The sequence below is a fragment of the Harpia harpyja genome, chromosome 10, assembly GCF_026419915.1.
Source record: "Harpia harpyja isolate bHarHar1 chromosome 10, bHarHar1 primary haplotype, whole genome shotgun sequence".
NCBI classification, from domain to species: Eukaryota; Metazoa; Chordata; class Aves; order Accipitriformes; family Accipitridae; genus Harpia; species Harpia harpyja.
In genome coordinates this window covers 12,106,812-12,120,743 of record NC_068949.1, presented here as the reverse complement: position 1 = coordinate 12,120,743, position 13,932 = coordinate 12,106,812, and the positions used below count along the sequence as shown (strand labels likewise).

At 39.9% G+C, this 13,932-nt stretch overlaps 1 protein-coding gene across 7 annotated transcripts in view; it reads left to right on the top strand.

Annotated features, from left to right (window-relative positions):
* Nucleotides 1–13,932, top strand: part of ARID5B (AT-rich interaction domain 5B) — a 125,512-nt gene that overhangs the window by 82,922 nt on the left and 28,658 nt on the right. For 5 of the 7 annotated variants that reach the window (XM_052799240.1, XM_052799239.1, XM_052799242.1 and 2 more), the window contains 3 exons: nucleotides 2,784–2,896; nucleotides 9,375–9,579; nucleotides 11,905–11,957. In XM_052799240.1, coding sequence (XP_052655200.1) covers nucleotides 2,784–2,896; nucleotides 9,375–9,579; nucleotides 11,905–11,957 — 371 coding nt within the window. Of the gene's footprint in view, nucleotides 1–1,173; nucleotides 1,290–2,783; nucleotides 2,897–9,374; nucleotides 9,580–11,904; nucleotides 11,958–13,932 lie in introns of those variants that run through there. The other 2 variants (XM_052799244.1, XM_052799241.1) reach the window with 2 other exon arrangements.

The window sequence follows — 13,932 nt, the reverse complement described above, 5'->3', positions numbered from 1 at the left end:
ATAATTATGAATAACAAATTCAAGAAATGTGCAGTGTGCTCATGAATATGTCATAAATTAAACAAAAAATGAAAAAAATTAAAGCAAGTGTGTGACTTGTAAATTATTGCTTCGGTCCTAGTCATATTTCCTAGCTCAAGAGAACAAAATGGATATAGCTGAAATATAAATAATCTTCGAATAATGCATTTATTTATGATGATTTAGGGAGCAAATGTTAATGGCTTTGTTTCAAGTGTGACTGGAACTATTTCAAATGTTTTCTTTTACAGAGTAGATACTAGAGGCAGGGACCTTCTCTTCTGTTACTAATTCCTATTGCTGCTTTCTTGTTAATTTTGTGTCTGATCTGGAATGGCTTAAAGTGATTTAAAGTCATACTGTGGGGCGTGTGGGACGGTCCTTGTGTGTGCTGCAGACAGACCTTCCCGGCTGCAGCTCCTGAGCCACGGGGAGAATGCAAATACCCCATTTCATAGTGGGTTTGTGCCAGTTCTGCCGTGGAAGGCTCCAATTCAAACAGTGTTTGTATGCAAGCTCAATATACCTGGAATTTAGGAACAAATGCCTTCTTGCTTTTAAAGCTTTTAGCAAAACATTAGGAGTCCTTTATAGTGTCATACAAAGTATAGTGCCAAAGCTCAGGATAACAAGTGTGTTTGGAAAACATTGAGCCTTGAACTAGTTTCTCTATTTATTAAAAAAGAAAGAAAGAAAAAGTAATTCACATGCAAGTGTATTTGATCCTAGCTGAACCACATCTCTCTCCAGCCATTGGTTGGACCGGATCGGGGGATCATTCATTCAAGGGTTAATGTTTTAACGAGTGTGCCAGGGTGTAGTAAATTGAGGGAACATTTCTATTTTCTTCAGTACCTTTTTAAAGAAGGTGCAACTGCTGGGGCTAACCATGGTCAAGAATCTGTCCATCCCATCCAGGTTGTGTGCAAAAAAAAGTAGGCATCAGGAAGACATCAAAGGCGGAGGGATGAGCGGGGTTTATAAATAAGGCAGGGCGGCATGGCTGGGGCTGGCAGTCTGGCAGCCGGCGCTGGAGTCCTCGGAGCTCATCCCACGCTCCCGCCGAGTCGCTCATCTCTGTTTATATGAGTAATGGAGCGGCTGGGGGAGGGGATTTGTAAGCACGGAGCAAATACTCTTAGTGTTCATTTTGTGTAAGACTGACATCCACACCAAGTCGAGACTTCCAGCGACGTAGTGTGCAGTCACATGCTGTAGCATTCATGAGTACAGATATAAATCAGGCAGATGTTTGTCGACTGGAATGGGTAATAATTTCTTTCTCTCTTTGTTTGATTTTGCATGTTAGCCTCAGATGACAATTTCAGAATTGCTTTCTGCAGTACTTTTCAATAAGCAGAATGTGCTTCACTGGAGATAGATGGAGATATTTCTATAGGGAGATAAATATATTTCTATATAGACACAAATATTGACTTACACACATACGCACGTGCATATATATATATATATATATATTTACCATGTGCCAGTGCTGGGGGAAGAAAAAGGATGTGTCTTTTGGACTTTTGGTTCTAAACCTACGGCTTTTCTTTTTCTCTGAACAGACCAAATATGACACTGTTACTCAAACTATAAAATCAAATTAGCACCCTTTATTGTGTTTGCAAACTAATTAAAATGTAAAATGTCCTGAAACCACTGGCTTACTGTGTGACAAATGTAAGATTAGAAACAATTAGAAGGCACTCAAGAGGTTTGTGGTGTTTAGATTTCTGACATTGTTCTAATCATCCCTTTAAGTAATGAAAACAATGGTTACCTAGAAATTAAAGGTTTAAAGGAAATTATCTTCTTCGGTTCAGTCATTAGTTAATGATTGTTTATCATTTTAAATGTTGCCATAGTAGTCGTAGGCTGATTTTTAAATCTGAAAGCAGGCGGGACACGTAATAATGAGCAAACATCTGCTTCATCTCTTATTTCTGTATGTGATCATAATTTATATTGTAATACCACTATTGAAAGATGACTCTGATATTTTTTATGATGATCGATATCCCATTCTACGTATGGCTCAGCGCGGTTAGGATTTAGTCATTGTGTTATTTCAAAGCTGTTTTATCTTAAGAATTGGACAAAACTGAAGGTGGTTCATGTTAATTTATATGTGTGGTATGTAACCCTTATGAAACAATCAATCACTTATTTCAGTACTTGTCAACTTCCAGAACTAGTTGTTAAGGGGTTTTTTGATCCATTTCAGGACTTAGGGGTAATTTTTTTTTCTTTTTAACTTTTTTAGAAGAACTTTGACAAGAATGACAGGATATATAAACATTTCTTGGAGCTGTAAGGAATTTCAATATTTCAGAACATTTCCAAAACCAGATGTTTCTCAAAGTTGGAAATAGTCGTTAGTACTCTTACGTGAAGATTAGAAATAATAAACGCAGCAGGCTCATTAACGCAAAGTTACCTATTAATATTCTATTTTGTTCTTTTTTGTACCATGGAGAAATATTTGTGCTTTCTCTCTGAGTCCTTTGGAGAACAGTGTTTGACTTTATATTAATTAGTTATGTAAAAGTAGAATAGATTAGCCTTGAGGGATATTCTATAGAAATGTATAGTGTGTCAAGATGTAACCCATGGAGGATGGGAATCTCGTAATAAGCATTTACTGTAGACAGATGTGTACATTTCTGTGACTGATTGTAGTGGAATTATTTATTATGCTTTCAGCTGTTAAGAATCCAGTATAAGACAATGTACTCAAATTGTTCTCCATTAATTTTCAGCGCCAAATCTTAAAGGCAGACCGCGCAAAAAGAAGCCTTGCCCACAGAGAAGAGATTCATTAAACGGCATTAAGGATTCCAACAATAATTCTGAAAGCAAAGCTGTTGCCAAGGTAAATCACTTACTAATACTCTTTTCAGTACACTCTCCTTTTTTAGGTACAGCCCTGCCTTTGTTTCTCAGCATGCTGTTTCAAATTTAGAATGTAATGTATTTTCTTGGGGAGATAAATGTAATTTTTTTCAATAGTTTTATTCTTCACTTTAAATCATGTCTGTGTTCAAAGTTACCAGCAACTATAATCACTGAACAACCTAATGCTATCAGCTTGTTGGTAACTGGTAGTGCTTAAGCTTTCTTGGCATCTAGTGTTAGTTTTCACATTCTGTGACACACAAACATAGTTTGTGACAGTATCTTCGAATTAAAAATAAACCTGGGAGCAGCTCACCCTGTTACAATGTACTTCTAAATATAAGTTTGAAGATAAACAGACTATGAAACAAGAGCTGCTTCAGTAATGGTTTCTAAGAAGCACACACAAATGACATTACCCTAATGTTAAGATCTTGACTTTTTTTAAATTAGAAAAAAAAAGATAAAGGCAGAAATTCAGTAGGAAAGCTTAAAAAAAAAAATCTGGGCTGTTTCTTTAATACTTAGTGCTGAGCTGCATGTTCCAGGGTTTGTTGAATAGTGCATGCTTTTACAGAGTCTTCTGTATGTGCTGCAGTGCTTAGCCCATACTGCAAGTAAAAATTGGATCACTGATTTGTGTTTGTAGACTTAATCTTTTAGATGTTTATGGGTTTGTATCTTTTCCTTAAAATATTTTAAAATGGAGTTTCTGTAGTGTAATTTACATCCTATTTTCTATGTTGTCTCTGTGGTTTTAAATAGGAATTTGGTTTTCTCTTTTTAAAAGAAAAAGCAGCACAAATGGCTACTTTCAAGATGATTTAATCTGAAACTGTAAGATGCAAAGATGGAAAATTACTTAGAGCAATAGTTGTAGATTTTTATCTGAGGCAGAACTTTGTCACTGTGATACTTTTGAGCTAAACAGCTAAACAGGTTTGTGTAGACTAATTTTTTAGGCCAACTCCTCCCGAATCCATTGTTTTAATAAATTAGATAGATGTGTATCTGAAAAACGATTCCATTGTTGTGACCATCTCTTTAGGAAATACAGTGAATCTATAGATACATTTGCATTGGTATTGTTGTACACAGTGAATGTCCTGGGAGATTAGGAGGTTAAAGAGGTCAAGTGGAAGTGTTCTGCTCTCAGTTTCTCATAGGAAGGCAAATTAAATTCCACCTCCTCCTCCTCCCTAGAAGTTCAGCTAAAATTGTGCCTTCTGTTGATGATGATAAAAAAAGCTGAAGTTCATGATGAGGCTCTGCCTTTAAGTCACTGTTTCTCTTCTTTTTCTGCCCTATTGTGCTCAGTTGGAGTCTGTACTATCGTGTTAGACAGGCATGGTAAAAGGTGATGGAGCCTGGTGCGTTGAGTTGCGGGGTCCTGCCAGATATTATAGTTTGCCTGAACGTTTTTGCTCTGTGGAAGAACGTGCAAAATCCGTGGTGTGAAAATGTCTCAATTTGCCTCAATTCCCCCTTCCTCCAAGCCATTTTTATGTTAAAATATTACCAGCAAACTGCGGCATAGACTGTGTTGTCAAAGCACCCCAGGCTGTAGCACGAGTAGTTCTGCCTCTTCAGCACCTGATATATAGGTATTAGATAATTAAAAACAACAGTAACACTTCATACCAAATTGTTCATCCTCTCTGTTTATATTTGGGTTCACCCTACTAGTCAAATGGGAGGATAGTTCAGATAAGAAGTAATTCCGCCTATTTATCTAGTCATACTGTGCTCATCATTGTGCAGATATTAATAGCATTAATTATCTTGGCCAGCTTAATTTCATTATAAATAATAGACATGCTCATGATATAATGTCCTTGCATGTAGTCACACTGACTTCACTGTGGCTCTCCATATCAGTGTCTCAGGGCTGTGGATATACTTTAGTAAGAGGAGGACAGTGAATCAGAAACCCTCTACAGCAGATGCATTGCACTTTTTACAGACCCTGCCTATGGGTTTCTGGGAAAGGAGAGAAAGTGTATTAGGGGAAGGGGGGAATGGAGATCCACCTACTGTCTTCTCATTGTTGGGAACAGTTGGGATGTTAAGTCATCATCTTAGGCTCCATGTTGGGCTTCACCATTAGTTTTCCTTCTCTGTCCGTGCTCCATCTCCGACTAATGCTGACAGTGGGTCCATGGAAAGCAGGGATGAACACTGCTAGTGTAAATGGGACAAATCCACTTGCATCAGATGCTGAAACATTTTGGCAGCGATCCTGACTGTATTCCTGTTCCAGCTAAAATCCCTTTTGACCAGAAGTTATGCTGCTTTCACCCTCAGATCATGGCACCCAGCCTCTGACAGCAGCTGCATTTCTTGGGTGGCAGGGCAACAGCTCTGACAGGCATGCAGTGGCTGTACAGTTTGGGTCAGGAACCGGCAGAAGTGGCATTCTGAAGACTGTGGGTTTGAGCCTGTCAAGACCAACGCAAGCCACATGGTTGTAATGACTTGCTGAATTTCATGTTCTCCGCTGCCGATGACTAGAAAGCTTTGTACCTTCTTACAACTTAGTTCTCATTAGGCATGTTTACCTTAAACCCATCAGCAGATTGTTTTGTAGGCTTTTACTGTTACCTGACACAGAAGAGCCTTTGGTTGAGTAGGAGCAGCTCTGAATAAATTCCAGTGTAGGTGGCTTGTTAAAAATAGAGCGATAGTGGGACAGACAATGTGGTCCTGGACCTGCAGGTGGCGCGAGGGTCTTTCACGTACCACTTCTCGCTTTTGATCTCCTTGCTGCTCACTGCATCCATTTTAAGTACCTCCTGGGGATGATCCCAGGGAAGATCCCTACCAGGCTGGGAATGTAAAAATCACAAGAATACGAGGCCATCTACTGAGGCAGGATCAGCTCTCCTGGAGAGGCATATATCAAGCTCTTCTCTCAAAACACTCCCAGGACTCTGAAGGCTTTCATACCTCGCGTGTCATTAGTGCTGGACCAGCTTTTGGGACTTGCAGGCTCCAGCGTAACCCTCGTCATACCTGCTTCGTGCTCCCAAAGAGTGCTCCCATTCAAAGTGTGCAGAAGTGCGTTGTAAGGGTTTTTAAAACTGGCTGATCTGACCATTTTGAAGAGCTGAGAGGATTAACTTGTTAAACATGGAAATTGTCCCCAAATGAATCTACTCATTACATCTCCTAGTGCAAATGCTGAAGTAAATCTCTCACTTCATTTGTACAGCAAGATCTGGGAAATTAGTTTAAAAGTTGCCAGAATATGCTTTTCCTGTGGCCACAGGTGGCCTGGCACGCTCTCAGACCTGGAGATTTATTCCGAGCACCTCAGCCATTATCTGAATGAAACTTTGAAACGCAGGTCTGTAGTGGTCTGTGTTGTGTGTGACCTCTGGCAGAAGACGACAAACACATGGACGTATCCATGAGTGTTCACTGGCCATTTGGTCATGGATCATCTGTCTCTGATGGAAGGTGGTCAGATGTTCCTAGAGCCCATCTCAGTACACCGCCAGCTTATCCACGCTGTGGCGCAGGCAGCAGGGTTACCTGTCAGGGCCTTAGCCCTCAGTTTCATTTTGGAGGTACTGTGTACATTTACTCACGTTGAGGCTACAATGAAGGAGCTTTAACTCCTGTGGAAACTGAACTCCCCCTTTATAACGGAGTCATTCAGGCTTTCTGAGCAGACCAGAAAAGAGAGCAGAGCCAAGCAAAACTCCACATTCAGGAACTTCCTCCATATCTTTGCCCTCTAGGAAGATTCAAAACCGTGTTTTGAGAGAGAAGGGTGGTTTGTGGTGCCTGGTGCAAATATGACATCACTCTCACTGACTTTGATATGTTTATGCTGGATTTACACCAATGTTACCCAGAATGGCATTTGGCCCTTTTGGTTCTCACTAATCATTGGTCATGGCATTCATCTGTATCTCCTGTCAGATGGTGGGGAGGTTCCAAAAGTGAGGCTTGTGCCTTGAACGCTGAGCAGATGAAGCATTGCAACCTTCATGAAAGCTTCGTTGAACCTGACGCTGCTTGGAGTCCGTCCGTTGCATTGTGGCACCTTCGAGTTCACAGGCGCTTTGACCTTGCTTCTCTGTACACTGGAGAGAAGGAGGTTGTGTGCAACACGGGGTTTGCTCACTCCTGATGGCTTTCTTAATGTTTTCTTTGTTTCCTTTTGTCTCCTTGGGAGTAACATCCCTTGCCATTAGTTTGCTTGCATAGCAGTGAGCTTTGATTTCATTTAGCGTTTATGCCCAGGCTGTCTTTGCAAATACAGTTCTGAATTGTCCAGTTTGAAAAAGAAAATCCATTAAAAAGATTGATTGACTGACTTTACATAGCAAGTGGGTGACAAAACCGAGAAATTGTTCCCAGGTCCAGTGAATTTGTTCCAAGTCTCAGCTTGCAACAAATTTGCAGCTCAAGTTAAAAATCTTAAATTTATTGAAATCATGGGTTCATATTGGGAGTGCTAACCCAGTCTTTGGTGTAGCATTGAAAACTATGACAATGTAATCTAAACTTTATAAGGGGAAGCTGTTAAATAATTTTGTGAGGGGCCAAAGTAAAAAAAGTCAAGGGATTACAGCTCTGAACTAAAAAGTGAATGAGGAAATCCAAAGTTCATTTAATAAGAAAAAATCCCATTAGCTCCATTGAGTTTTGGATGAAACCCAGGATCTTTACAGGAGTTTAATCAATAAGCATATCTATTACTAAAAGGCAAAGGATGGTGTCTTGTGCCATAGTAAGACAATATCTCTTTGAACCATGCAACCAGAGAATATCAAGCAGGACAGCGGACATACTTCAGCAGCAAGCGATCAAGAAAAATCCCACAGGAAGTCCATTTCCCAGTCCCTGCTGCATTGCCTGGGAGGAGTGAGCCTGTACCTTGCAGTGTCTAAGTGAGATTTTTCAGCAGCATCAATTACCTTGAAAAATTGCAGCCACTTGTCCTCTCTGGTTAGGAGCTAGCGTTGCTTTGTCCAACATCTGTGGAAAACTATGGAGGCAGCTAACCTGAAGTCAGTGCTTTCTGCAGAGTTAATACCCTGGAGGAGTATAAAAGAAAAGATTTTGCTTTCCCTGAGCCTGAAACACATGGTAGCTTTATTGAGATAAAATAAGCATATCATAGTCTTTCCAATGAAATATTTGTTGTTTACAAGCACTTACGTAATGCTCTTCATAGAACTTACTTCCAAAATGTCAACAAGTACCCAGGAAGTACCTGGTTTAGAACGGAGGAGAGTGAAGGAGAGTCAATAGCTTACTTGACCAAGAGCACCTGCCTTCCTGTGCAGCGAGATACCCTGCTCTTCTCTGCTGTCCTCCTAAAATACCAAATACTGGCTCTTACAGTCTCCCTGCTCCCTCTGGGAGCACAAAGGACATGTCTGGGATGGGGTATGGAGCTGCCAGAAGGCTACTCACAGCACTCATCATCATTGAAGGGACAGTGCAAATCCAAAACACATGTAACCATCTCCACTACCTTGTATTAAAGGACTTCCAGTATTTCAGTGGAAATGTATCGATCCCGTCTTGGTCATGGAGAGCTTTTCAACATCAGTTTGCAAAGTTCTGCTCTTTAGGGTTTTGTATACATAAATTATGGGAATGCTTGAGTTGTAATTTGCTTGATTCAGCAAGAGGATTATCTTCAGGAGGACTGCAGGATTAAGCCAGTCTCACTGGATATTTTTCCCCATGTTTGAATACCGATGAGAGGTAAAGTGGTTCCAATTTGTTGACTTCCTGACTGGCACATGTCTGCCGGGAGGCCAGTGGGAGACCTGGAGCTCTGGGACTCGTGCATTGGGGCTGCCAGTGTCTACCAGGAAAGACTCTCGGTACCAGCCTCTTCCTTCTGCTAAATACTTACGGCTGTGCTTAAGTTCAAGCAGATGCTCGGACCCACTTGACTTAAGTCTGTGGTGCTCGTGTGTGCTGAGAGCTCTGCCTGGGTAAGGCTTGCCAAGGTTTGCATCTATTTTGGTGGGCCAAAGGAGAGAAAAATGTGTCGTTTCAGAGCCAGCTGCTGAGCGTTCCTGGAAGGCACTGAGCACCCTCAGCTCCCAGGGTTGTCTATGGGAGTTGACAATGCTCAGTGTCAATCCTGGAATGAAGGTTATTATTAGACTTGCTAATGGCAAGTGTATGTGAGAGATGGGAGCTGTCTGTGACATAGCAATGTATAGTCATAAAAATGCAGATCTGGAGAGCATTACCAATGGGTTATAATGATTTAAAGATGTGGCTATTTAAAAATGTTGTGACTAAGATTCAGAACAAGACATTTAGCTCTATAAATAGCTTCCTTTGTTTTCCCCTCAAACACAGTTGCATGGTTTGGCCTTCATTTTTTCAACAATCCATTCTGCTAGGAGAGGGTATTTATTCCTTAAGTGAAAATTAAAGGTTACCCAGATCTGATATGACATCTTTTCTTTTCCCAGGTAAAATGTGAGGCTAAGTCAGCTTTGCCCAAACCCAAGAGTAACAACAGCAACTGTAAAAAAGGCTCAAGTGAGGATAAATCAAAGATTGCCGTAGGTGAAGAATGCAGAGCTGATGAGCAGGCTTTCCTTGTGGCTCTTTATAAATATATGAAAGAAAGGAAAACACCAATTGAACGAATACCCTATTTAGGTTTTAAGCAGAGTAAGTATCCTTTTTCTCACTTTCTTGTTGACATTTTAGAATGGTTTGGCTTCTCTGGAGAAAGCATTTGCACATGAAGCCTATTTTAAAACCTTATGGTTGGGGGGACCATGTTTATATCTACACATTTTCCAGTCCAGGCATTTCACTGTCTTATGCCTAGATTTGCATCTCTTCGTTCTGGGGTAGTTGCTGCTGGATATTTATAGGTTTAAATCCGCTGATTAAGACTAGAAATAGGCATGTTGAAAACTCTGTAGTTTTCTGTTTTGTAAATCTGCAGCGTCTGTAATGCCTTTCTTCTGAGTTAATAATATGACGTATCTTTATTGTGCCCAGATGTTCTTTATGAAAGGACAAATATTAAAGGAAGACATTTAAAGGTGGTCAAGAAAGGCACAAAAGGGATCGTATTTTTAAAGGCCCAAAATGTGTTTATAGTTAATAAATTACTGACTGTGGAGAATATAAAACCAGACTGTATCTGTTTAATACAGAATGCAATGTTTAGAATTGCTTTGGCATGTTCAGTTTGTAGTGCCACAATCTGTAAAGCAATTGTAGGTGGAGAAGATACAGTTGTAACTAAATTTTACATAAATATTGCAGTGCAATGTAGATCTTTCAGAGTTTCCAACAAAAGCTGTAAATGGAGATATTTTTTGTTCTTATCTATAGATTGAATGATACTTTATTTCCTTAAAGGGAAAACTCCATCGATTGAAATATTATTTACTCTAATTTATCTCCCAGATTAAAGCCATGTGTTATTTTGATGAAGAATGTCAAACCTGTATGTTTTACATAACAATTTACATACCTAATAGCAATTGGCACTGATTGCAACAGGCCTCCAGCAGCCATTATAAACTTATATAACTCCGAATGATTACAGTGTTTGTCTGAAAACTGGCTACTTGAAATGGAAGTAAAATTAATGTACTATGAACAGCTTCGTTGCATTATGCATTGATTCAGATTAAATCAGGGCCTAAGCAAAGCTCTTGATAGCTTTGAAACAGTACAAGGTTCAATGAGGCTTTCAGAATGTTTTTGTGTTGAAGACAGGATTTTTCTCCCCCCATTTTATTCTGCACTCCCTCAAGCATGGGGACATGGTGGGCTTGAAAGACAAGCTAAAGTATTATTTCTAAAATTCCTCGCCAAGGGTAGGGCCGTCTGCTAACATTTAGCTGAAATACCCTGAAAGTTGCCTGACATTCATTATAAATTAGGGGCCTGATCCAGCAAATACTTAAATGCCAAGAGTAAGTATGCTGAGAAGAGCAGAAATGTTTGCAGGACAGGGCTCTGTATTTGTCCAGCAAGACTTGTGCAAACATTGCCAGTATAAATAGGTTAGTGGGAAGAAGCGGTATGTACACTACAACAGAGCATCCCCCTGTGGAGGAAGAGATCCCATCCTCCATGGTCCACAGCGTTATTGCTTAGTCTGGCCTGAAGTATTTGTAGAATGTCTATGGGGAATCACTGTTTCTTGGTGGAATAGTGCGTACACCTTTCATAGACCTAAGACATCAATTTTTCTTGTAGCAATTAAAATAAAATAAAATAAAATAAAGTGAGACACCAGCAGCAAGAGTGGCCCCATGGGACAGTGGGCCAGCATGAAAAGCACGTTGAGAGGGGAAGAGTTCTGCAGAAAGTAGCAAGCATCTCCCAGCACATCTTTTGAATTGAGTTGCCTCTGTTCCTCCAACCCTACAGTCGTGGGCAAGGCACAACCACCCATACCATAGTTATTGCGGTAACTGTCATTTGTGCTCCCTCTGGGTTCATTCACACAGGACCTGTTAGAACGCAGCTTATTGTTTATTGATTATGGAGGCCATTTTCTGAGCTGCAGTAAATATTGGTTATTTTTGTTTAATCAATAGGTTTTCTCTGTGAGCCAGTGTGTGGCTCATGCTTGCTTGCTAATGAAATCAGTATTAAACAAATAATTAAAAGCAACATTCTTCCCAATGAGTAACTTTTATTATCAGAGTTATGGAAACATGCTACAGGTATTATACCGTGCCTCTTATCAGCAAAGTCGAATGAGCCCATGACCTTTGTCTCAGTGTATTTTTCCAGTCCTGTTAAGGCATCTAAGTGTGTTCTCTTATATGTAATTAAAAATATATAGTATTTACTCTTCAGATTATGTAAATACCTCTTTGGAAAATGTTTCACAGGAGCTTTTTCAGGGGCTGCAAGCTTTTTTTCTCTATTTTTCTTTTTTAAAAACTGCTTAATTTACATTTCTTTGAAATATGTTGGTTAATGCAATGCTTATCTAAATACTTATTGTCCCTCTAACAGTTAACCTTTGGACTATGTTTCAAGCTGCTCAAAAACTGGGAGGATATGAAACAGTAAGTGTTTAAGTAACTTAAATAAAATAATTGTGCAATCTAACTTTTCCCTGTTCAAAAAAAAAAATGTAAAAGCAAACAATCATTTGCTGCATTTTAGGCTAGCTGTACACATTGTGGGTTTATTGGACCATTTTTGGAAACAGTCCCAATTAGTTCCAGGTTTGGCAAAATTGTAAACTTGTCGTAAAAACTACAAGTGGAAAACATATGTAACTCTTCCCTGTCAAGGAAATTAGTTGGGTCTGTAATTTTTTCCCATGTTGAGAAAGGGCTATTATTGTACAACAAGCCAAGATTGCATAAAAGAAATTTCACTTGGCAACATCCCTGACATCTGTTCATGTCTAATATGGGAAATGTATTAAAGGCTTTCAAAAGTAATCAGCATTGTCCATTAAGGAATAGTATGCTGCAGTATCTTCTCTTATTCCAAGTGTAAAAGATCTTTATTAGACAAGGGTCAGTACCACATAAACAGGAAGTTATCAAAGTAATTCAGAAAAGTCTCTGACACTTTTTATCAGCTAACCATGTCTGACGAGCAGTTTATTTTTAGCTCACAGGAAAATTTGATGGCCATGGATTTTACAGCATGTATTTTGAACCAATAAAATATTAGAGCAACAAACTTAGATTAAAATCTTGAGATGAGAAGAAAGAGCTGCTTTAATATGGCACATCGAGATGACATCTGTAATAAAAACCAATTGACATAGGAAGATGTCATCATTGGAAATATTTTCTTTGCACACAATGATCAGATTAAGTTGTTCAGTTCCTGCCGCAGCTGGATGAAAGAAATTATTTTTGCTTTGTTTACAAAGTAATCTGGGACGTATCTGTGCTGTAGAGAAATGACCAGAAGAAATGCACTATCAAGAAACTGAAAGTCATTTGAACCAAAATACAAAACTCACTGTTTTCCTTCCATACAGTAAAGCATATTGTTCTGTAAATCAGCAGCCCGGGTTGATTAGCATGGGTGTGGCTGGGATTTTGTGAAACATGAAATCTAACATTCTTGACAAAAATATATGCTTGATTTGGCTTTTATTGTTCCTCTGTCTTTCATTAATCAGTACATACCATGCTTACATACAGGGGTGTGCTCATGGGTATATATGAATGAATAGCTACCACAGATAGATCGTTACAGCAATTATGAGCCAACGGTAATTGCCGTGAGTTGTAAAGTGCAATGAAAATGAGGGCTAAAATCTTGAACTTGATCCAGAGCACAAGGGAAGGCCGGGAGGGAGATTGAAAGGAGAGTGGCGTGTTCAGAGTGCTCAGGGAGGCGGGTGATTTTCACAGCAATGTTTCAGATCTGCTTGAAGGGACCGAGTATAGAAGCAGGGATGCCAAAGCGGTGGCTTGCCGGAGAAATTATAGTGCCAGAATGAGAGGGAGAGGGATGGATTTAGAGATGCCGGAGAAGGTGAACCTCTGTACCTGGGACAGAGCAGGAATAGGATGGTGAGTTTATGAACACGAGGGCAGAGGTAGCAGAAACGTGAGGATCAGAGGGGAAGGATCACATCTGTGAGAATGTCATCCAGAGTAGCATCAGTCCGCCCTTGTCTGAAAGCTCCTGCCCTTTTCTCAGTGACAGATGTTCTCTGTTTAGGGGCATTTGTCACCTTTGATGAAAATGTACCAGTGGCCCTTATTCTTAACAGAGAAGAAACTAAGCAATTGCTTGCTGGTCAGTAAGTGGCAAGGCAAGCATAGCTCATGCCCTCTGAGATACCTGGTAGCCCAGCTTTGGTTTAAGAGTGACTCTGTCTGAAATGATGGGCCTGATCCTGTTTTTATGATGTGAGTGGTGTCTGTGCTCTGTGCAGAAGAGCTGAAGTTGGGAGGACCGCTGTGATGCAATTTAAGTTGTACGGGGAGCATAAGGTTTCCTGACATCATTCTTTCCTGTTAACAATCTCATCCTCAGTATGGATCTGCCTTTGCTTTACATTCC